Raw genomic sequence first — 25778 nt, 5'->3', positions numbered from 1 at the left:
TGATGTGCAAAGTGCTCCAGATAGAAACACTCCTCTGCCTCTTTGGGAAATGAAGAAATATTCACTAAGATACTTGTTTGGGTTCAGGGTACCTAGGAGATCTGGGTTTAGCTCTTAGCAATTTCTCTCCTGGGTTTATTACACAGAAGTCCCACATGCTCTAGCTGTGAAACAGGGTTACTGGTGTGCTTCCCTTCTGCTTCTCATCACATACAGAGGGAACTGAGGACAACAGGACCCCAACTTGATACTCTCTAACTGACATCAAAGCACAATTCATAAATATGGAAAAACACAGTGTAAATAAATTACTTGTGTGCAAAGCATTTCTAAACATAGTCTAAATAAGGGCAGCATAATTATATCATAGGGATTCAAAGGGTTTTCATAACATCAGGGCCAAATTTTCTGTAAGAAAATTTTCTCTTGGGAGAGCTTATTCCAGTGAGACAGAAGAAGCAGAGGAGACATTTGTTTAAAAAGAGGTTTACATCAACAGATTATTTGTGTAAACTTTAATCTCCTTACAGTAGAAACATACACAGTCAAAGCCAAAAGTAGTGTAACAATTTTACAGCAAAGCTTACCAGTAAAAATGCAAAAGTTTGTATCAAATTTTTAAAAAATTGTGCACTTTCTCAAACTTACTTTGTTCAGCACATCGTTTTGATTTATATATAAGGCATTAATTCTATAAGAATCATTTACTATATTCCAAAAATTGCATGACCTAGGTGTAACACTCTATAGCCTGACACCATTTTTGCTCCTTTCAATATTTACAGATTTCATCTACCTGCATTGACATGGAGCACAGAAGCACTAAGAACAAGCTTTGCCAGTAATAGGTTCACATTGAAAAAGTTACATAAAAGGAAAAAAAAAAAAAAAAGCTCAATTTTGCATTGGATCTGCTGCAGCCATGACTGTAGTTTAAGAATAATTCCCTCTTTTATATACTTCCTCACTTCCAGTAGTATTTGGATCTCTCCATATGCAGAACTGAATCTGCTCTGCATTTGCATCTACAGGAAGTGGGACCCATTTCTACAAGCTACCCAAAATCAGTTTTTCTCCTCCTCCCCAGAACACAGTTCTTAAGTTTCTTTGAAATTTAAATCTTCTATAAATGGCATCCTTGAAGTCATTCTAGCTACTATGTACAGAAATGGCTCAGGCAATTAAGTTAGTCCACCTTGTCATTAGTCAAGAGGAAGTATAATTACTGTAGCTGTAAAGGAGGTATCTAGTGTTCCAGAATAAGTGAGTTTACTTATGGTGAGAGCTCCCTCAATTCTATTTACATGACAACTTCAGGCTCAATGTTAAATAGCAAGTCATCATTTCCTCTTCGAACTTCAAGTAGTAGAGGTGATTCATTCATCACAGCCTCCTGCAGGTCACTGGAAGTCACCAAAGGACGCCCATTGACTTTCACAATGATATCTCCATCCTGGATCCCTCCTCTGCAAAGGCAAGAAAAAGGCACTAAGGATGCATTCGATGCAGAGGAAAAGTACAAAGAGTATTCACCACCTCTTTTGCAAATGCAATAAATTTTGATTTGCTTTAGTCTCCACTGAAGGGAAATTCCAGCCTCCTGACCGTGAAATAATAACAGGTGGCACTTGCTAAATGCAAAATAAGGCTCAGGTTATTTCCCTGAGGATTTTTTCTTAAAAAACAAAAACAATTTTCTCATGTCTTTTACAAAAGTACAGCAAATGAGAAAGAAAAAAAGGCTTTTATCTATTATGGATTGACTAAGTCCATTTGCAAGACCATGCTTCTATGCCACCAGTATTTATTTCAAGAATTGAAAATTAAAACTGCAAAATTTCAAGACAAGTAAAGTATACCAGCTAAAGTACTGGGAAATTATTTCTCTCTTGATGCTTAAATGTAATCCTGAATAGCTGCTTTTATTACTTTTGCTTTTGATCTTCCTAAAATCATTTTTAGAAATATTTTAATTTTTTTGCAACTGTTTTGTAGAACAGCTTCTTCCTTTAAGAATAAGCACTGTCTCAGATAACAGCTCTGATGGTGCCTTAGGTGAACATTATTCTGTTTCCTGCTAAAACTTAATCCAAGTTTCTGTTTATTAATATTCAACATACTTCACAAAACTCCTCAAATTAGTTCATTGTATTTGGGATGTTCTTTTTATTGCACACTGTTAGTGCTTCATAACAGTGAAAGTTTTAGTGAGGTGGGTGGCTGTCTCTTTTCCCAAGTAACAAGTGACAGGACAAGAAGAAATGACCTTAAGTTGTCCAAGGGGAAGTTTAGATTGGATAATAGGAAAAATTCCTTCACAGAAGGGGTTTTCAAACACTGCAAGTGGTTGCCGAGCAAAGTGGTGGTGTCACCATCCCTGGAGGAATTTAAAAGATGGGTACAAGTGGCACTAAGGGACAGTTTACTGGTGGCCTTGTCAGTTCTGGGTTCTTGGTTTGACTTGATGATCTTAAGGGCAATTTCCAACATAAACAATTCCATTATTTAAATAGTTCTGAAATGCTTCATTTTTGTAGAGGTGAGCAGAATCTTAGCACAAATATTTTAAACCTAAAGGCACAATTTTTAATTGTTTAAATACCGATCAAGCCTGCTATGAGGAAATACTTGAATATAAAATGAAATATTACATTTTAGTATCCCTTTGGAGGCTTATTTGTGGTGAAGTATATAATGTGCTCTACCTACCTATGAGAAGGTGAGTTTGGAACAACTTCATGTACATAAATTCCACTTCTGACATCAGGAAAATCAGCATTACTGTGCTTCAGCTCCTCCACCAAGCTAAAACAAGAACCAAGTTATACAGAATTTGATTTCACTACAAAAGCATATAAATATTCTTATTTAAAACTTTTTGTGACAAAAAGTAAAAGACAACAATTAATAATTTGCCTGTTGTTTGTGATGAAAATGTAGGGGATTTGAACTTGGATTAAAACAAATTACATAGATTTTAAAAGAGGTAAAATCCTTACCTGAGCAAATCATGCTAAACCTAATGGTCTTGCAAATCTCCTGCAAGAATCTGCCTTTGGTTCTTAGTAGCAGTAACACAGAGGGCCTTGTTTGAGCACAAGAACAGGAGCACTCTCAGGGACAAAAGGTTTTTCAGCCCAAAGAATTAATGCTGGTGACAGGGCAGAAATTTGCTAACTTTTCTAGTTTCTTTAATTTTGCAAGTCATTCTTAATTGTGTTTATCTAGAACAATAGAATTTTTGATAACTCCGGAAAAAAGACAGATCAGAGCTGGAAACTTCAGTTTCCTCAAATTGCCATCAGCAATTTTTGTGGATCACTTTCTAAAGAAAGAAGACAGGAACACCCTGCAAAATAGAGCCTCTAGAAACATCCCCTCATTTCAGAGATGATTACATCATTTCAGGTCTGTGTACAATGTGGGTTAAAACCCATTTCTGGAAAGACAGATTTTAAGCCAAGGATGGATCACTGGGCTGCTGCCATGAAAAACTGGGGTCCCACAGAAGGAAAACAAGCCAAAATGGCTACACAGCTTCTCTTTACTTGATTTAGTACTGAGGAAGCTAACAATTGAATAATTAAAGCAAACACAAAAAGGGAAGTGGTCTTTTTCTGAAGACAGGCCTGCAGACATCTTACATGGCTTACTTAGATGTTCCAAAAGCAGTAAAATCTCACATCACGTTCACGATTATGCAGAGAAACATCCTGAGTGTCTCTCCATCAGTGATGTTAATGCCATTACACTGATTCATTCCAGCTGAGGATCTGACCCTTCAGGGAGGACTGCAGGAGAGTAACTCAAGAAAAAAAGATGGCTTTACTACAACCCCAGCTGGAAATTGTCTTGTTTAATTTTGCAGTCTACTGCCACATTGGAAACATGCCTACTGCTGGGAAAGAACATCAGCAAAAGAGCACTCATTTATTATCCAAGAGTATATCTGGGCAACAGCAAGACACAAAGCAATGTAAGAGGGAAAAGGCAGTAAAGAGCCAGAGGAGGGTGTCCATTTCTGGCTTTGTTAACATGGAGGCACAAAGCTTTAGTTTGGCACTTTAGCAGCTCTTTCTAGTTAATGGTTAGGCACAAAAGTCACACCATAGAGCCTCCACTGGCACTGATAAAACACCACCAAACCCTCCATCAGCTGATCTGTCATTGGCACTCAGAGTCACCTGAAAGCACCATTTTGTTTAAATGCCATCTAAAACCTGGTGTAACTCCTGGTGTCCTTGTCAAGAACCAAAATCTGAGTTTAGGCTCTTCCTATTTTCCCTCAGCCATCAGCAGGACATCCACTACTATCAGTATTTAAAGAATTTCCAGGTCTCAGAACATAGATTTCACCTATGTCATTTAAATGCCTGCAGATTTCCTGGAAGCAAATGCCCACTTCTGGATCTCTGGAGATTGGTAGAGAAAGATTAATGAATTTCTGAAGCACTGCTGACCCCATCTTGTGTGCATGAACATGCAGTTACCTCTCTAAGACACTTACGCAGGTGTTATTGTCAGCATTCTGATGCCAATGAAACGTTTCTTCCCATCTGAAAGGAACACAGAGGATATTTAAGAAATGTAGGTAAACACTGACAAAAAATAACTGCTCTGATGACCCAAAATACCTGAAAATTAAAACAGAATGTATCAGATTTGAACAAAACTAAACAAAATCACACACATCTGTACTGAAGGGTTTTTATTATTTTTAAATTAGCTTTAGTGTACAGAATGACAATCCCTCTACCTGCAACTAAAGGTAATAGAAAGTTCATTTACACTCTGTAAGAGTTCTTCCTCCAGGAAATTCGGGAATTTATTGTGATTTAGTATCACAAGAATTCAGTAAATGGAAAATTTCATAACCAACTACCATTTAATCTGAAACTGGTCAAGACAATTTCATCATAAGATGTTCTCATTAAAATGTAGAAATGGAATCTAAACAAATCTAAATTTCCCCTTTTCAGAGAAAGGGCAATCAAAAGATTCACACTGATTATAATGCAAATGGCTTGTTATTCCTACCCCAAAGAATAAAAAGCAAGTTAAAAAAAATACCAAAAAAACATGTAGACCTTTGCCAAAATGATCACAAAAATACTCAGGGGGCTGCAGCACCTCTGCTATGAAGATGGGCCGACAGAGTTGGGGTTGTTCAAGCTAAAGAAAAGAAGGCTCCAGGGACACCTTAATGAGGTCTTCCAGTATTTAAAGAGGGCTTATAAGACAGGACAAAAGGTAATGGCTTCAAACTAAAAGAGGGTAGATTGGCAGTAGGTATCAGGAAGAATTTTTTATTAGGAGAGTAGTAACACATTGGAACATGCTGCCCAGAGAAGTGGTTAGATGCCCCAGCTGCCAATACTCAAGGTCGGGTTGGATGCAATGAAAGGTGTTCCTGATCACTGCAGAGGGGTTGGACTAGATGAACTTTAAAGGTCCCTTCCAATAGAAACTATTTTATAATTCACTAGGACTCTGTGGAATTTTAAATTGTGAAAAATCACTCCCTTAGGAAGAACACCACATTTCTGAAGTTGGCTTTTACTAAGCCAAGATATTGCACAGCTGGCTTATGAAAAAAATGCAGTTTGATGACTTCCTGCAGTGAGTGTTGCAGTACTCAGTTATATCCAGCATGAAACAATATTTCCCCTTACTTGTTCCAGAACAACGACTTCACAAGATCTTTGAGTTTCTCCAGGTTCTCATATGAGGAAAAAGGAGATGCACACAGTCTTCTCTAGCTCTTATTCTTTCCAAGAAAAATACTCCCAAGTAAAGGACTTAGTCCTGAATATTACACATGCCAAATATTCCCATTGGGGTCACTGAAAATGTTGACTACTAAACATTGGATTTACTACACTCTGAAAAATCTGGCATCCATAACTGCCAATCCTACTTTGCCCTGGAATGCTTGGCTCTCCTCTATTTTAAAGTAAAACTAGCAAGATCAAAATCAGCTATAGTAAGAATATCAAGAAGTTCAATTGCTCAGATTTGAAGTCTGAAGAGCTTTGGGCATGACCATGAACTAGCTCATGGCGCTCCTCCACTCGCCATGGCAGAAATGTAATTTTTCATTTTTCAAAAATATTCAGACATGAAAATTTCCCCCCCTAAAAACAATCTCCTTGTCCATGCAATGTAGACACTTAAATAATGAAATTCCCTTCATAAGATCAGTGACAGCATCTGTGATGACAGTTTTCCATTTGCATTAAACATTTTGATGCTGGTCATCACTTGTGAGGCAGAAATTTGCAGAAACACGAAGATACTCTGGAGCCTGAGTTAGAGTTGTTTACATGATGAAAAATGAAAATGAAAGAAGAGAAAAAAAATTGACTTGGAAGAAACAGAACTGCAAGAATGAAAAATCACAGGAGAAATTACACTAGTGATAAAAGGAATTATTTCTCCAGTGGCTAAAGATATATGTAAACATAAAGCTTTAAGAAAAAAAAAATAAGTCTTGCAACTACAGACTTACTCTTAACCAAAATTCTAATTCTACCTTCAACTTTGGGCAGGTCAAAGTATTACTTCACTCCTGTTCATGCACTGAATTTCAGAAAGGCCTTCAGCCCTCTCTCTGCAGTATGTTTGCCAAACTGAAAACAGCAATTCATACTATAGGAGTAGCAGGTTATTTATTGCATAAAGTAAAACTAAAAACTACGAGCTACAGATTACTTTAGCAGCAGAGTATACATTACTCTCTTTCCCCTCTCTGGACATTTTGTGTGTGAGAATACAAGTAAAAAAAAAAATTCAGTCCTTTTGCTTCACAAGAGTCCATTCCATTGAATTTAACCTTCAACAAAAACCACAGTTTTTAACAGTGATTAATGGGAATTTTACTGTCCATCTTGTTTGAAGTATCAGCAGAGACTGAACAGGCACAGACAACCAGTAGTAATGTTTTATCATTCCCAAAGTATAGGCACGGTGATGCAGAACAGCATGTGGCACCTGGATCTACCATTGTCCTATTACATCTGCTCTGTGAATAGAAAATCTCAAAACCTGTCATTCTGGAAATTTGTGCAATTATGAGATGAAAGAAAAAATATTTAGGAGAACTGGAATAAAGTGATGTCATAAATCTAAGGAGAACATCACAAGGGTGCAGTCCCAGCAGTAGTTAACATATGTTAGAAGAATCAGGCTTAGCAAATGTGAAACCATTGTGGCCTGAAGCTGCAGCACAGCACAGAAGAGAAAGACCCAAATCTCATTTTTGTAAATACCAGGCCAGATTAAACACCGATTCCAGAGGTACAAAGCCAAGAAAACCAACCTCAACCACAAGTTTAAACTTAAATCTGCTTATTGTTAATAGACAAGCAGCTGACCCCAAGTATCTAGAAGCAGTTCACTATTCCCAGAAATTTCTGTTTCACAATAAGGAAAGCACTTGCCTTACTCTTAAACTTTACTTATTGATGCTTGCAACAATAGAGATAAAAATCAGACAGAGAAACACCAACTGAAGGCAGAAATGTTTATGATTTACAAAATGTAAAAAGAACTGATAAATCCAAATTAAGAGGACATAGACTCAAACTTCTATGGGCTTGAGTAACTGTGGTACAAAATTATACCCAATGCAGCTGATTTCAGTGGGACTAGGATATCACCAGGACTTCCAAGTGAACAAATGGATCCTGCAGTTCTTATTCAAGTGCCAACTTCTACTTTTCTGATAATTCCTTTTTCACCTAGCACATCCTGCAGACTACATGAACAGCCCTGAAAGCATTTAAGAAAGATATTCTACTGCCAAATAGAAAACATGCAAACAGCTCAAGCCTATAATGCTGGACTGTGTGCAGTGTCCCTTTCATATAAACTGCATAGCTGAATTTAACAGTGGTCTGAACCTACACTCAGCAAGGCTCCTGTGCTCATGATTTGTACTAATTATTATGGGTAATAATCATTCAAATACAAAGGTGAGAATATTGATTCAACACAACTAATACAAGGTCCTGGGAATGTAATATGAGGATTCATGCTGGGTGTGGCCAATGCAGAACTCCCCCATTTCCCCTTGCCCATCTGAAACAAGGTTTATTCACTTTTCCACTGACACTTTTGGAGGCTAAGCTAACCTTTTACGATGGATTTTCCCTTTAATATTTTTTTCAAATTTCTGACTTACTGACTTCTATCTTACAGCATCTAAAAGACTTCCTAGTTTTACTGTTTTGCTCAAGTCTAAACTAGGAATAGATAAAACCCAGTCCAAAAAGGAGAAATTCCTAAAAAAATAAAATCAATCAATGCTTAAGTACGTAGTTAACTTTTAGACATAACACAGAATACACAGCTGGTTAAAACTGAGATACAGATGGAGACACTTAACTTTATGTAGCAATTTAAGACTTCCTAACTATAAAAGGACATTAACCTTATTACTGGGTAACCCCAAAATTAGCAAAGGCTTTCAGACCGTTCAACAGACAAACACCTCTGTGAAGGCTGTGGCAAATCTTTGGTTAAAAATAGATTAGGTGTAATATTATATATTACCAATGCATTAGGTAATATTGAATGTACAGATAACAAATTCTTCATTCAAATTACATCCTCTACTTTTTCTTCTCTCTCCACTCCTGCTCTTCAATAGAGCAGATATTTGAAATTATATATAATAGATGAGATTTAAAAAAATTATATGCCTTCTATATAAAACAGTTATCTGATCAACAGAGATTCAAAGGACTACTGTCCAGCTTATTAAACAACTGAGTATCTACTATGCCAGAAAAAATCTGGAAAGAGTGGTATCCTAAGGGAATGTTATCATCTTCAGGCAATATGATATTAAAAGCAAAATAGTAATACCCATAAATGTCTTTCTATGACCTAATTGTAGCATAAGGGAGGATCCCACTGAAACTACTGAAACATAACTGGAAGAAAAGAAAACATGATAAAAACATCCCTAAAATTCTGCTTACATAAATTCATTATGCCAAAAAATAGTGACTATATAATAAACCTGAGAACTGTTACTGAAGGCCTAAAAAATAAAAACTAAGTCCCAAATATGTGGTGAAAATATCTCCTAGAATCTCTCTATGCATTAAGGGCTGTAAATGACTGTTCTGCTACAGTAAAATTACAAGATGTACTTCAGAGAAGCAAAAGCAAAAAAAAAATTGATAAATAATAAAATTTCCTGTGCCCCAGGGTTTTTGGAGCAGTGACAGGCAAAGTGACACTAAGAGAAAGTGTAAATCCTTTTGATTAGGGAATTATGTGATATGATTAAAAATAAAAATCTTACAATCCCGGTATAAACCTGAATCTTTCATAGTTTTTTCCTACAGCTCCTCCATGGGAAAAGCTGCCTCTGGGCCCATAGCTGAGCTCATCATTCTGTGGAGGCAAAGGTAACTGAAGGAGCAAGGTGACTGATTTCAGTGGTGACATCTCTAAGCTTCACTGACTTTCCAGCCCCAATTACCAGGAGATAGTGAGTTCTGCACAAGGCTTGAGTTCATGCCTCTAGGCCAGGCCTGCAGGCTGAGTCATTGCTCCTCCTTGGACTGGGATGAGCAGTTTGGCTCTAAAGAATAACATCACTAATGGGACACCTGTTTGTTTCAGACACCAACAAAAAGTTAGTAACCAGGGCAAATAAGTACAGCTTTTTGACATATTGACTGAAACAAAATTATGTCAGCTACTTTAAAATGCACTTCTCAGCATATAATTAGCAACTTTTTTTCAACTACTCCTCCTTCTCCCCCCAAATCAACAGTGAAAACAATATGGTTTGTGGAATTCAACAGAGCACAGATGAGGGGACCCATCAGGTTTATGATGCTCTCATACAAGCAGATGCAACACTTTGAAACCACTGACTAAGGGAAGTTTCCAAAATAACAGTATCTGAGAGGACAGTGGAGCAGGGAAACAACCCTGGCATCAGGAACTGGATGAACTCAGGAGAAGAAAAGATTAATAACAAAAAGATTCAAGAGAAGCAGCAGCAGCCAACACTCATGGTAAAAGATTAGTAGTAGGGTGCGGACAGATATATTGGCAAGAGAAAGAGTAAGGAAGGTTTGGCCTGGATGCAGCATTACTAGTTCAGATTTGGCTGTGCAGCCTATAGTATGACATCTAGAACAGGGTGACAGATATGGTGCAGGCATGTAAAAAAAGTCTAAAGTACTGCAGTTGTCACTGCCAATATATTTAGATTTATATGCTGTCCAGTGCCGAGACCTTTCTTTCTGCCTCTCTCCCATCTTCCCACGTATTATTTCACAAATTAATAACAGCCTTTCTTCCACCAGGACCTGAGAGTCTGTCACAATATGTGATTATATTGCACTGACATACATGACCATGATAAAATATAGGTCAGGTTCTATGGACTACACCCCACCTGTGGACAGGTGCTTTAAAAGGTATTTACCTTATTTTCTACAGTATACCCTCATCTTTTTGCTTGGACAATAAATGAAAAGAGGACAATAAAACTCCTTAAACAAGTGATCATCTGTTCTCAAGATCATTTGAGACAGTGATGATTCATCTGTGTCCTCACTATTCTCAGAGGCCCTATTTCCCATATTTATACACACACTGTCTGCTCTTTGGGGGTGTGAGTAATAAAAAGCCTCTCCCACTTCTGTGAGACTGTTTTCTATTGCCCAGTCTGTGATGCTCTATAATGGAGAAGGATGCTGCCCCTTTCAGTAATAGGATCCCACACCTGTGTCATTTGGCACTTCACCAGGATCAGGATAATATTTGGAAGCTGCCACTGTTTCTTGCAGACCTTACCTTTACTTTGTTTGTCATGTGACTCTGTGAGAAACTGAGTGATACGATCTGAAGGAATCGCAAAAGAAATTCCAGCTGTGACCTTCAAGGTGTTAATCCCAATCACTTCACCATCCTGTTGGGAGACAACATCCAATTAAATTTGTTCCTAAGTACAGGATCCAGCTCCCTGCCTAGCATTTCATGTTAAAAGCTGGTGTAAGAAATTTTAGAGTGTTGTAATCGCTTAAGAAATAAACACTACTTATAAGGGAGGATCTGGGCTTTGATTCATGATCCATCTCATATTTAACTGTGATGGCCAGAGAGATTACAGTACAGTGTGTTCATCCAAGGTCCATCCCAACACTCAGCAAGACATTCCCTCTGCCAAGTGGGCAGTGGAGTCACTACTACCACTACAACCACTGCCCTGCAAAACCAGTGCTGACTTAAAGCAATCTACTTTCAAAGAGTTGTGTGGGGTTGCCAGGTCCTATCTCTGTTGTGCATCCCAGATTTCACAGCATGAATAACAAGTATATCTGCTCCCTCCAGATCCAATATTCCTCACTGCTATGTAAATTTTTCTGTGCTCAATGGGGAAATGTTCTCCTATAATGTGTGAACTGAGACCTAATTTGCATATTCTGCATTATCTACAGGCTATCTGTCCACCAATTAGCTAAATGAATGGAAGCTGGAATGACCTATGAATCTTTCCAAAAGAACATTCTCCCACTTGAAACTAGCTCTTGAAACAAAACCAACCAACCAAACCAAGTCACGTAGACTTACCAGATTAACTAGAGGTCCTCCAGAGTTGCCATACTGTAAAAATGATAAAAGGGAACAATAAATTATTACTTCACTGTTGGAAATGCAATTCTCATTACAAACAGTACTGTTTTCATAAGTAAATGACAGAGAGGAGGTAATTTCTTAGGCAGCACTGACAGATACAATATCAATCACAGAAGATTACAAGTAGGTCTTACTCTACCCTTCCATCCCTCTCATGCCTTTTTTTTTTTTTTTTCAGAAACAGGAATTAAGTTAGGAGCCACTCCAATTAGTCTAAGACATTGAATAGCTAAAACTAGTATTTTGATTCTTCTAAAGCCTGTCAGAACAAGGTTTTGAAATAATTAATAGTTACTTAAAGTTATACTTCAGTGAAGTGCTTGTACAATTTTTGTTTCACTCATCACTTTGGTTTGTAACACTGTCAGTCTCTCATTCTCCACTGGAGCAGAATACAGTGGTTTGCATATTTAATCACAGCATATTGCTACGAGGTAGCTACTACATAAGGATTGATTTAGTAACCACAGACACATATGCCTCTCTAGGGAAGGGATAGAGCAGCTCTGAACAGCCCAAAATTACCTAATACCTAATGGCCTTTAAAGGAAACATGCAACAGGACCACAGGAAATGAGAGTTGGGGAAGTTGCTTGTTCATCTTCAAGCTGGCTCAACAATTTGTTTTTGAGTGAGGCCAGAGTTTTAGAGTAGGTTTGCAAAACAGCCAAGAGCAGCAACTTACCACTCAAAAGAAACAAAAGCTAAATGATGTATGACAGAGAAGTAAGACACAAACTGTTTACACTTATATAGTACTGGGCAAGCCTTATTGATTCTTTGGAGAATAAAACAGACATAAAAATTTTTAAAACAGCTTCAAAGTTCAAATTAAACAAATAGATAAGTTCCTTATATTCTATCTCTCCAGTGACCAGAGGCTGCACACGTGATTGTTATGTCTGACTGGCACAAAGAAACCAAAATAATTATTTTTCAGCCTTGCTCAGCACATAGTCTTTCATTCACTTGTCTTCTGCTTGAAGGATGTGAAAGACCTTCAGCACATGCAATACAGCTCCATTTAGAACCTTATGGCCCTGTTTTGTACTGCCCTATGTTACTGCTGTCCCAGCATTCCTCAAAAGGCAGCTGCATGCACATTCCTGCAGAAAAGTCTTGGCTGAACCACAGGAATGCTCTGAACAGACCAACTCTTAAACTCCTCCCTCTCTCAGGAGAAAACGAGTGCATTAGCTAAGCACAAAGCATCCTTATGGCAGGGACCATCTTCATGTTTTGTGGTCCCAGATGGCAAAGCAATTCAAACTTAGTGTCATTTTCCTCACCTCATCTGCTATCACTCTTCTTTTGGTCCAGCATTATCTGACACACTCTGCTATCCTTGTCTAAACCTGCTCATTAGCTTTGGAAGGCAGCAAATGTCTAAGTAGATACACAAGGAAGGAGTCTGAGCTTGAAAAATGTGTTTAGGCAAGAAGTCAAGAATCCCATGTTCCAATTCTGTCTCCACCACCAATTCAGTGTGTACTCCCAAGTAACCCATCTTGCCTAAGCTTTCCTTGCCTAAGCTTTCCTTATTCTCCTTGCACAGCTGAAGAGAGTAATTCCAATTAAATGTCTAGAGAAGTTCAGCTCCTGCATCGCACAAAAACTTTTTGAAAAAGCTCACTTTTATGTCATATGTTAGCACAAAAAATAAATTTCCTCTTTTTTTTTTCTTTTTTTCCTCCCTACACAATTTCTTTCAACAAATCTGTGACAATGATTTGTGAAGCACTCTGTGTGTGTAAAAACACTATTATTTCTTGTTATGTCAAATGTGACAATAAAGTCCAACTAACAAATCCTGTAAATATTTTCCTTTCAATGTGTAACAGATTTAAGGTATAAAATTTCAGGCCATTTTCCACCTCAGATATGTGTGCAGCACTTATTTTAGAAGCAGTACAAACTAAACACACACCCAAGCACTTCATTTAATCTCTTTGGATCACTCCAAGATGCTCTGAAGGAACATTACTTTAATGTATTTCTATACAACATGCAATGCTAGGACCCTTAGCTCCAAACCGTACCTCAAACTTCCTGTTATTTTCCACCTTGATTCTTGTTCTGATTATGTGATGTGCAAAGGGAAAATAAGAACAGCAACAAAAAGCCCCAGTCATCTCCTTATGTTCTTACATGGGTGTCCTGTCATTAAACTGAAGCACATACTCTCAATTTGACTACTCCATCTGCTTCTAATGGATGGAGATGAAAGAAATTTTGGCTCTCTTCTACAGCTTCCTTGACCAGAGCAACTCAGCAGGCAGAGAGAGAAATGTTTTAATTTACTGCTGGTTGATACAACCATGTTGCTGCATGAGATTTACAGAATTAAAAGCATCTGACCTATGCAGCATCCTCACAGACAACCTCAGTGGGAGAACTTTTATTTATCATTCCCTTCACAACACTGTCTGAACACACCTTACAGACTGCATAGAGTTTTGAAAAAGACTTTCACTGGTGTTAAACAAAGCTGTTGTATTCATCTCTCAGAGCAGGCACTTCCATGCTGCACAGGGGGGACAGACTGAAGTGGAACCCATCCCACACCTCGTGCTTACATTAATAATGGCATCTGTCTGGATGTAATCCATGTCCGAGTCCCGCAGGCCCAGCTCTTTGCCATCTCGCTGAGCAGTGCTGACAATACCTGTGGTCACAGTGTTCTGTAAGGCAAATGGGCTTCCAATTGCCACCACAAATTCTCCTGGCCTCAGATCAGCTGAGTGTCCCAGTAACAATACTGGTAGTTTTTTCTTAAGTAAACAGAGAGAGAACGAAATAAGCATTAGTTCATAGTTGAAAATAACCTGATTGCAAAGATCAAAAACCAGCAAAAAGTTAGGCACAAACACTTTCCTTTACATTAATGAAAGAGCCAGTCACTATCCTATACCCAAAACTTATGCTGTTTCAAACCATCTTCAAAAACAAACAGCTATCTGCAGTTCTTTGCAATTTCACTGATAAAAGAAGGGCTTCAAAATTTCCCTGTTTTCCAGCAGATTGTTGCCTCCTCCTAGAAACAGCATACAAACCAACTGTTAACCAGTTGTAGAATGCCACTCTCTCTGCATTAAGCCCACCTTGCAGTCCATACATACTGGCACAAAGCTCAGAAAGATTAGCCTGGGTATTTAGGTAAAGATAGCATGATATTACCACATATTAAATGAGTTTTTGCCACAAATGAAATTAATTAAAATATTTTTTTTCCTATTAATTTTTTTACAGTTCCTTGCACAGAAGACAAAGTAATTTAATTCCAAGATATGAAAAGTTTCCAGGCCTGTATTTCAGTACATTGTTTTCCACAGATCTTTCTAAGGAATCCTTAAACATATATTCTAGTCAATCACTTTGTACTAAGTGAAACTGAAACTGCCCAAATGAAGGCATTCTCCTGTTTATGCCACTCACCTTTGGGTGAATCTTTATTGTTGCAATGTCAGATTTCTTATCAATGTCTTTGATGGTTGCTTCATAAGTATCTCCATTCTGGAGCTGTACCTTCAGTTGTTGTCTCCCTGATATTGCATTTGTGCTTGACACCACGTGGGCATTGGTCACAATTAAACCAGAATCAGACATAATAAACCCAGATCCACTGGAAAGGGGGACATTTCGACCAAAGAGAGGGTGCCTGTAAAAAAGCAAGAAATTTTGTGTCATAAGCAAAACCAACTTAAGAAAAGATTATATTAGACATCACTTACCACTTTTCACCCTGAGAATCAATTTTTTTTTAAAAATTAAAGAGAAAGGATCCCTTCCTGAAAATTGTGACTGGTTTTAGTCAGTCAGGGAGATAGGAACTGAGGTTTACAGACAATCAGCAGGATCCTTTTCCTTGGGTTTCCAATTCTGTCTTTATAAACTTCCTTGCAGAGAGGGTAGGTGACAAAAAAGGAAGGAGAAGGAGCCCATCTGATCCCACTGATTATTGATTACATACTGAAAGAGGAAAATAATAAAGCTAAAAAATTAACTGATCATCTAATGGGAAAAGGGGAAGAAGGAACCTTGCAGCTGGACAGAGGCATAAAGAAAGAGATGAGGTCTAAGGGGATCATGAAGCCCAAGTGCAGACTGGAAAGCATGTCTGGAAACCAGTGACTAGGAATGTGAAAGAAAAAATGAAAAACACCTACAATGGGTAAAACTTGGTGGGAAACAACAGGTAAAAGATTTTACAAACTGTTCAAGGCATTACAAATTTTCATTTTTGCCGTAATGACCTTATGCCAGGGGAACATAAAGTGTCTGCATAGCAGAATATAAGAAAAGGCCCACAAAGTCTTTCTTCCAAGACATGGTCCTGGTTAGGACGTTATTTGAAAATTCTGGACTATTCAGCAGTAAACAATTGGAGCCCATCCCAGGAAAAAGTAATATCAAAATAGTCACCCAGAAAGCTGCTGGGCAAACATTTACTTGTAGGGAAAGAACAAACAATCTTAACTACATATGCAAAGATTTTAAGGATCTTCAGCTGTAACATCCTCTCAAAGGACCAATCACCATGTGCATAAAACTGTGTCTCCTGATACACTTGATTATCTTGATTTTGTAAAATCAAGATAAAGCCTACAAAAAAAAGCCTACAAAATTCTCAAAGAAATTCTTATATCTGTGGAAATTGAGAGGACTCTAGGAAGAAAGGTATTCACATAATGGACTGCATGCAATATTTATAGTAATTTGTTCTGACAGCAGGGAGTTCTGAGGACTCATATTTAAACCTCTCAGGTTGCTTTGACACCCTGTGTTGATCTTGCCACATTAGGTTCAGCTTCAGCATCCTGAATATTGGTGAGGTTCTGGTCAAAAAATTTAGTAAATTTCTTTCCTATCAGGAGTCATTTCTGTGTTTGGATAGGCTACATCTCCTCAACATTTTACCTCTTAATGTTCTTCCTGCAAAAATAAAATCACCTCTCATTCAAAGTTGAAAAAGTAACAACAAGCCATTTTTTTCCAGCTTCGTGTCTGAATATACACACACACAAATATAAATATGCATATATATCTGTGTACATATATATGTATGCATTTGAACTGAGATAACAAATGCAATCCAAAAAGCAGAACATTTTAGTGAAGGCTGAAAATACCTCCAAACATGAGATAGACTTATTTTAGTGTAGATAGTATATATTTTATAGCACTGTAAACCCATTAGAATAGATCTACTGAACAGGAACAAAACACACAAATGGGTGGTTCTCTGGAGAAATGGGTCTGCTGTAATGCTTTAGAACATTTTGTGAATCTCAAATTCAAGAGGAAAGTTACTACACTGTAGATCTTTGTTAAACAATGTAACTAAAACAAAGAATTGAAAGTGTTACCTGAGGAAAAGTTCAATGTGCACAACTGCAGGTGCAATCTTTTCCACCACATCAGCTATGAAGTTGAATTTGTATCTTGGGCTGCTGGACTGTAGGTGACCTATACTAGCAGAAAGAATTGGATATGTTAATAAGACAATACATTTTTTATCAAGTAGGCAAGGTGAACCTGACTTGGTCTGTTTCTCCCACTAGAACAGTTTCCAAACAGTACTGGAAAAGGAATCGAAGTCATAAAGATCAAAACTTACTTAGTATTCTATGTGATCCTGAGAAAATTAAACATCAGTCTCACTTAGCTCTATGTTCTTTTCTTTGGAAGTCTATAAGCTCTGTCTTGAGCATTTCTGAGGACAACTACTTGTTATTATCCAAGACACAGCGGATCATCAGACAGGTCAGGCTGGAAAGGACCTTAGGAGGTATCTAGTTATTCCTCCTGCTCAAAGCTGCATCAGCTACAAAGGGAAACAGAGTTGGGACTTCCAAAACTCCAAGGATGGACATTCCAGACATCGCCTGGGAAACTTATCCCACTGCTTCACCGTCCCCCATGATGCTTAGGTTTTTCTTACATCAATCCTGAACTTGTTGAGCTCATGCTCCAACTCATACCCCTTGTCTCTCCTCCCATTATGCACCTCTGTATGGATCTGGAACACAGGGAAGCTGCTCTCAGCTCCCCCTGAAGCTTTCTCTTCCTGAGGCTGAACAAGCTCAGTACCCTCAGTTTCTCCCCACAGGAGATATGTTCAGTTCCCCCCAAACATCCTCATGACCTTCTGAACTCACTCAAGCTTGTCAATGCCTTTCTTGTGTACTGAGAGATCCAAAACTGGATGTAGTATTCCAGATGTGGTCTGACAAGTGCTGAGTGCCACAGCTGCAGAATTTGGGAGTCACAATTCAAACTTAAGTTCTAATTTTTTTTAAGTAGACACATTAGAAACCTGCTTTAACTTACAGCCTTTCCACTTAAAACTTTTTGCAAATTCACATTTTAGCTATCACATGCAGCTGGGCCTAGCAATAGATTACTGAAATGTCTGACAAAAGCCTGTAGGGTACCACATTAAACAGCACTACACACAGCATTCATTAAGAGTGAATACAATAGTGTGAAATCGAGCTCTTAAAGAAGGGGGAAAGCCCACAGCATCTTGGCTTCTAATGACACAGCATCCTGGATTCTAGCATCACAATATCTCAAAGGAATAGCACTGCTTGTTCTAAATGTCATATTCTCTGCAGTCCCTGATGCACAGAGCCATATCACCACACATGCAAAGCACATAATAGGGGATGTATCACCAAATTCAAATAACAATCTTTTGTGATCACAGCCTGAAGCTTTAAAATTAACTATGGGATCTACCAAAGGGAGCAAATGAGTTGAAGAAACCAGATCAAGAAGATTAGGAATTTCTTCACAGAAGTCTGCAAGTTCTTTATCTTGTTACTGGACACAGTATTTAGTTCTGAATGAAAAGAAACCCTGCTTAAATTTATCAAGTTAGATTCATGTGATACTGAATAAACAAATGGAAAAGCTTGGCAGGACTAGGTTCAGTCTATTATTTCTATGTACATTCTCACACACTCTGAAGAATCCCTCCAGCCAATTGAATATGCTTGTTTTAGTGCTTAGTTTAAAAGAGACACAGCAAACAGGAATCACAGCGGACAGTCAAATGTAAGCACAATATACTGTTATTTATTTTGCTTACAAGGCCACTGAAGAGTTATTTTACCTTCAGTTCCCAAGCAGCTTGCCTGATTATGCAGTATATCCTTTGAAGTCTACTGACATGACTTTGAACACTTGCCTACACAGCAAGTGCTCACTGACAGGATATAACATTGCCATCACATTTATCTTAATAGACATGACCATGCATCAGGGAAAGGCAGCTGATGAACTGCACAGAACTGGGGAAAACCTGGGGATGAATGCAGCCTTTCAGTTGGTGTAAATCAGCACAGCTCTGTGTGACTCAGGGCAACTAAATCCATTTGCATCATCTAAGTGCTCAACTGTTCTGCCCAGACCAAATGGATACAGCACTGTAGACAACCACAAGCACAGGAAGATGCTTGTTCAAAAATCTAACTCCTGCCTAGCCACCAGGCAAACATCATGGGTGGCAGTGGCTTTCCAGGTAGGATTTGGGGGAGGCAGAGAGAAAGTATCTGAAAGAGGTAGTGAATGCAACATGAAAAAAGGTGAGGAAAATAAAATGCAGCAATACAGAGAGGAGGCTAAAACTGAAACCATGTTTATCTTCTTTTCATACAACAGTAAAAACATGCCCAGAACCTCCCTGCTGGGGTTAGAAGACAAGAATGATCAAACCTGAAAGAAAATCTATATCTGCACCAATATTAAAGAGAAATCTGAAACAGAGGAGGATCAAGAATAACAGACACTCAGGCTTTGTATGAAAGGTGTGTCTGAAGACCTGGGCTGATCAGAGATGAGCTGTTTTTTCTCTTGTCTGGTGAGGACAAAACACTGGTGAAAACTGACTCACAAAGCTGATCTTTCTTGAATAATTTTCTGCAAGCTGGCAGTGATGAGAACCTTTAAACACATCTTATATAATATGTGCCAGGAACTCAGACTACAGATGTAGAAGGTGTAACTGCACACTTGCATTCACTCAGTACTATTTAAGGGAACAGAAGTATTGGTTATTATTAACAGTATTTTAGTGCTGATGGTTCATCAGAAGTCCTCAATATACTTCAAATAGGAAGAACTGAAGCCTGGGAAACTGAAGAAGGAAGCAACATCCAGCACTAAGTATACTGTATAATGTCACACTGAATACAAGTGTTATAACTGTAGAGGTAGAATCTATCCTTCAATTTGCATTAGTTGGTAGACACTAGCTACTGCCACTGTCCTTACCAAAAGAGAAAGTTAAATATGTATCTCCCTCCTCCATATTTCTGCTTTCTGGAGCCCCACACAGCCTTCAGATCTCTGCTGCCCTGAGCATGTAACAACTCTGAACCCACAGCACCTTTGTAGACCCACTGACCCTCTGAGATTTGCCACATAGTTTTTCAAGGGTCTCTCAATAACATGCATTTTTTTCCACATTATTACTGAGTGTTCAAAATCATCTCACACTAACAAAATCTAATTTATCTTGGCAAAAAACCATAATTTAAGCCGATTAGCCAAGTGTTGCATAACAGAATTCAAAGGTGCTGCAACCAGGTAGCATCTGAAACAAAACCAAATTTATGCTGTATGAGCCTTTAGCTTTCTATGCTTTTCTTAGCCAAAAAAAACTAGATTTCCCCAATCTGCTCCATAGCCACAAATCAACCAGATTTTCAGCAGCCTTGAACTTTGAGCCTATAATTTCAACTAAGTGATTAGATCTTCAGGTCTCCAGGCTCCCCTTGCAGAACACACAAAATTCAGATTTCAATTTAAGTACATGGAGCTAAAGATTTTCAGCCTGTTTTCTAAAGTGTGATCTTATGTTTCCAATTTTATGGGCTCCAACTACACTGAATTTAAATGGCCAAAGCTGAGTGCCTTTTGGGTAGGAGTAGCCTTATTATCAGTTTAAGATTTTTCCTGGATAGTGATGTCATCTACAGGCTATGGGTCCACTTAATAGTGGCTTATTTACTTTCTTGCAGAGACAATAGATCCACTCCAATCTCATTAACATGGCTGTAAACCAGGATCAATGCCAACAAATCTATAGAGTTAACCTAGAATGAAGAGAACTGGGAAAAAATCAGCAGAAATAATAATTATAATCCCACTGAAGACAATAAAACCAGACCAATTTACATTTGCAAAAGACTGAACATTTCTGAATATCTGCCAACTTAGTCCCTGTAGAATTACATCAAATCACATTCACTGCTTTCTTAAAGACAACACATTGTATTAAAATCCACATTTTTATATTCATTAAGAATTTGTGAGCCTGGAAAACTCATTCTTTTAAGGTTGTTTCCCCATCCCCCTTTTAAAACCAGCTTCAGAAAAGATCTGTGCATTCAGCAAAATTATTATGTCTAAGGGAGGACTGCAACCTGGCAGATCTGATCACCAGGGATAAACACTGTCCCTACCGTGCTTTCATGGAAAGAAATGAAAGACAAATAAAAGATTATAATGTCTCTGCTTAAAAAACAGAAACATCTGCTGGAAACATAGGTTCATGGGCAGCTTTTCTGATGAATTCAGCATTAAGATCAAGTTGCATAGCTGTGCAGTGACCATAAAGCCTTGGTGAGTTTAATGCCACATTATGGTTCAGGCAACTTGTTTATACAACGGATGTCTACCGTGCACAGATGAAAACAATTTGGTGAACCAACACCAAAGTGGCTTTCTTGTGCAATGCAGCAATCACAAGGGCCAGACAGAGACAGACTGGCACAAGCCTTCTAGCACAGACACCACACTGACTTTGTATGCTTGGTATCCCTCCCTTCCAAGCAACCCTGGTGAGGAGATACAGCAATAGTATCCTTTTCCTGATACCTATCCTGTACAAAGCAGTGAAGTGCTCTGCTCTGAACTGTATACCAAATCCTGTACACTATCCATCCTCACCTGCAGTAACACAAAGCAACTCAGGCGTAAGGAAAACAAGCAGCACAGGAATGTGACCAAAGTTTGTGTTTCCAGCTAATACCTTGCAGTACATTTCCTTAAATACAGCTGCAGGCAGCTTTGAGGCTTTGATGGCAATGACACCAGCAGGAGACTTCTATCCCTCACTGGGCCAACTTCTCAGAAAAGCACATAGTCATACACTCAGTTCTTCCTCTGTATCTTCAAGGTTACATACAGGCACACTCCAAACACCTGTGTGCAATGACTTATGAATAAACTGTGTTTCAAACATTCTGTTAGGAATATGAACTCATATCTTGCAAAGATATGACTGACTTGGGTGAGTCGTAACATCATGACTCCTTTCTGAGAGTGAATTCAGGTTAACAGTGCAGAGGACACTAGATAGTGAGTGGCAAGTCCAGCCTCAAAGGTTTCCTAATTAATCTTTTAATTTTCCTAGTTCCATTGACAGAAAAGCACCTGTACTTAAAAAAAAATTTTTTTTGCTTCCATGTCTTAGGTAAGAAAATACAAGTCTTTTGACACAAACTCTCTTCACAGAAGGTATTTGCAAAATAACCTTGCAGCGAATTTAACTGTACTAAGCTGTACTGAGAGATCAAAACCAGTCCTTTTTTCAAGAAACAAGTAGATTGACTGTAGAAGGCAGGTGACCAAGTGAATCCTTTGAGTGAGATGTCTGACATCTTAGTAGATTGATATGTAGCATTCTTAAAAAGTTACACTTGCTACCCTGAGAAACAGGGCTCTGTAAGAATAGATCTTTGATTGCAGAGGTTGTCCTCCAAAAGTATTTCTTCCACTGCTTACATGCTAGCTTGTAATAGCTTGTTGTTATCACAGTAAGTGAAAAAAGGCAAGGAAAAAACCTAGCTGTTTCACAATATATTCCCATATAAAAAGGTATATACTGTTAAAAAAAGTTTTAAAAACCCCCAGTATTTGTAGCAGGGAGTTCAACTTTGCTCAGGATTTCTGCAGACTGCTCCCATTAGTATCTCTGAGAAGCCCCTGGTCACTGGTACATTGCAGAGGATCAGTAATGGAGATCCTGGACCTCCTTGCAGTGCACACTCCCTTTAGTCCACTGTGTGTAGAACCTGCAATTTGGCATGGTGCTTGTCAACCCAATCCAGGACTTTAACAAGAAAAAAACCATTTTCAATTCTGCTAACTTTTCAATTATCACTCAGTAACCCTGGACACCTCCTTCCTCCCTTTCTGCCTGCATCCTTGTTTCATGCATCCCTATTCACCAGACTGCTGTCACCAGGAAACCACAGCTAAGTTTCTCAGTCTGTCTGGGTTTATGACAGCCAGAATCCAACTCAGCATCAACACAAGCAACTGAAAAAGGAGAGGAGCAGACATTTCAGGAGCCACTCTGGGTCTGTACATGTTCTAAATAGGGACTTAGTCATACTATGTGAACCTTCTATCTGAGTTTATTTTAATATATGGATGGTTAAGTAAAACTGCATTTACTTCATAACTAGCTTATCCCTTCAAATTCTGAGTCATCTGAGGCCAGGCAAAAACAGGAGAAAAAGAAATTTTGACAGCAATTCTAAACTGTCAACTTTCTTCCAAGCCTCTCATTACAGCCATTGCATGTTATTGTTAAAAAAAAACCCAAAACAAACAAAAAAAAACCATAATTGAGTTCTATTCCTGGCTCAACTACCAACTCAGCCTGACCTTGGGCAAGACACTCAGTTTCTTTGAGCTTCAGTTTGTGCAGCTGTAGAACTGGACAAAAAAAATAAAAAAAAAAATCTCAACAGAAAACCAGATGCTTCATCTAAGCTGAGGTTTTCTGAGACAAAAAAAAAAATAAAGCCAAAATAAAGTGAACACTAAAATAGTTGCTTGAAAAAAAAATCTCTTCTGCCTCACAGCTCTAAATTCCTAAGCCTATTAGCATTAGATTCAAGAGGATTCCTTAAAGAAAATGTCACATATACCAAATGCCAAGCACTCAGCAAGCTCTCAGATGCAGGCTAGATCACTCATTTTGGTTAAACATTTTGATTATTTCACATGGATCAGTTTCAACCAAGTTTTAGGAGTACTAAAGTTAACATTTGCTGATGTGAAAAGGTACAGGCAGAAAACAATTTATAACTACAAAATACTGGAGAGATGGAACACTGCAGCTTCAGGCGGGCATCTGAAACAATTCTTGGCTCTGACAAGATACTCTGAAAGGAGTTCCAGGAATATCATTTGAATATCCTCCTGCTCTGAACTGGTTTACCCTTTCCAATGATCAGGATATTTATGAAAGGCCCCCTATATTCACAGAAAGGCTAAAACAGTACATCTATTCCTTCTGAACCTTCCAATCATTTTGGCCAGCTTGCTATGAATAAATAGGATGGTTAGTGGTTTACCTGACATAATGGAAACACTAATGCATGTTTTACAACTCCATTAAGTGTAGCACTTCTCTCTTTTCAGGAACTCTATGGGAAATGTAGCAGAAGCAAACCCTTAAAATAATATATCAGTAAGTATGTGGAAAGATACTGACAGCATTAACGCTTCCATAAAGAGACACATTTTAATACTAAAAGGAAATTACTAGCTTAAGAGATTACTAAACTTTCCAAAGTTAAATCACCAAGCCTGATCACAGGCTCTGAGCAAAGGCCTCGACACTTTACTACAACCATAAGACCATTTGATAGCCTGAGTACCAATATGTTACACTATAAAGGAGCTTTTCAGGCTTTTTTTCCCCTACTTGAGGCTCTACAAGACTACAAAATCTTTTGGTGAGGAAAGCAAACCAGGCAAAAGACTATATTTCAGGTGGCTGATCTAATACTCAGTGCTTTTTCTGCCCTGATGGGCATTTAGAGGCGTTTTCTGATTCGCCTGTCGGGTAAATACGGTTAACAGCCCAAAATCCTCCACGGACGGTCCCGGAGCTCAGGTGCTCCCGGGTCCCGCTCTGTTTGTGCGGGCTGTGCCCTGCACGGGGGATGCCGCCCAACAGCACGGCCGACACCGCAGCCGGCGCGGTGAGCGAAGGTGGCACAGGCCGGACGGGAGCGGGCTGGTGACGCTGCCCTGCCTCCAGAAAAGCTTGTACCGCTGCCCTGGCCTGGCAGCCGAGCCACCTCCACTCACCTCGCTTCCATCTGGCAAGCGCGCCCGCCTCTTGTCCCAGGAGCACTGCGGCGGCAACCTGCACCTCAGCGAGGCATCATCCACAGCCGTGCTGCTGGTTTGGGGGAACCCTTCCCAAACTGCAGCCCAAGCCCACCCTGAGCATCCAGGAGTTCTGCTGGTCAGAAAGCGCCTGAGCATCCATTCCGCATACCACAGGTGTCATTAGCAGCTAGGTGAGGCGCCACATCCTTGGAGGTTTTTAGAGTCCCTAAGCCACCCAGTCTTCCCAGGCCACTGAATCATGACTTTCTTTATGCTGGAAGTCAGCTTTCCAACCCCCCGCCCAGCGGCAGGTCCCACCATGCTCCTACCCGATTCACAGGCTCCCTTCTGGACCTGGGCGACGGCGGGCAGCCCGTGCTGCAGCGCCTTGCGGCTCACCGCCTTCAGCTGGCAGATGTTGTCGTAGGTCCGCCCGTCGCTGCCGCACACCTGGGCGCTGAGCTTGCACTGGCAGACGCCCTTGGCGAAGCGCTTGCCCATGGGGTAGCGGCAGTCGAGGCTGTCCCCGCAGGGCGGGTCCTCCTTGCGGCCGCAGGAGTCCCCCTCGCCCGCGGCGCAGATGAGGCAGCAGCCGCAGCGGTCGGGGACGTACCCGCTGGGGCAGCTGGGGCTGGGGCACGTGGAGACATCGCAGCGGGCCGGGCACTTGGCGCGGCCGAGCGGGAGCTCCGCGGCGTGCGGGCCGGCGCTGAGGGACAGCAGGAGCAGCGGGCTCAGCAGCGACACCCGCATCCTCGGCGGGGACAGCGGCGGCGGAGCGCGGGGTGCGAGCCAGGCAGGCCCCGGGGCAGGAGACGGGAAGGTGCGATCGCGGCGAGGGAAGGGGAAGGCGGGCTTTATGCACACTCGGGCAGGACAGTGCCTTCTGCCCCGGGCAGCGCTTCTGCGGGCCGAGCGGGACGGCGGAGGGCAGCAGGCCGGAGACAGGGCCGCGGAGTCACGGCCGG

At 39.8% G+C, this 25778-nt stretch overlaps 1 protein-coding gene across 1 annotated transcript; it reads right to left on the bottom strand.

Moving 5' to 3' along the window:
- Positions 1 to 500: 500 nt before the first annotated feature.
- On the bottom strand, positions 501 to 25575 carry HTRA3 (HtrA serine peptidase 3). The gene is made up of 9 exons (XM_018924642.3): positions 25140 to 25575; positions 17034 to 17133; positions 15103 to 15325; positions 14244 to 14438; positions 11602 to 11634; positions 10825 to 10939; positions 4508 to 4556; positions 2710 to 2805; positions 501 to 1466 (listed from the first exon to the last, which is right to left on the bottom strand). Exons 1-9 carry the CDS (start codon positions 25561 to 25563, stop codon positions 1301 to 1303), a joined length of 1401 nt encoding a protein of 466 aa, XP_018780187.1. The 5' UTR covers positions 25564 to 25575; the 3' UTR covers positions 501 to 1300.
- Between the last annotated feature and the right edge of the window lie 203 nt (positions 25576 to 25778).

This window comes from Serinus canaria, chromosome 4 (genome assembly GCF_022539315.1).
Source record: "Serinus canaria isolate serCan28SL12 chromosome 4, serCan2020, whole genome shotgun sequence".
Taxonomy (NCBI): domain Eukaryota; kingdom Metazoa; phylum Chordata; class Aves; order Passeriformes; family Fringillidae; genus Serinus; species Serinus canaria.
The sequence above is the reverse complement of the archived record's forward strand: the minus strand, read 5'-3'. Positions and strand labels throughout refer to the sequence as shown.

What these genes read in the sequence shown, in the direction of transcription:
- HTRA3 (XM_018924642.3), bottom strand. Translation starts at nt 25,563, where the DNA reads ATGCGGGTGTCGCTGCTGAGCCCGCTGCTCCTGCTGTCCCTCAGCGCC. An exon ending in GAGGACCTCTAGTTAATCTG is followed by an intron (nt 10,940 to 11,601) that starts GTAAGTCTACGT and finishes GTCTCCCAACAG; the next exon opens with GATGGTGAAGTGATTGGGAT. An exon ending in ACATGACAAACAAAGTAAAG is followed by an intron (nt 4,557 to 10,824) that starts GTAAGGTCTGCA and finishes TGTTCCTTTCAG; the next exon opens with ATGGGAAGAAACGTTTCATT.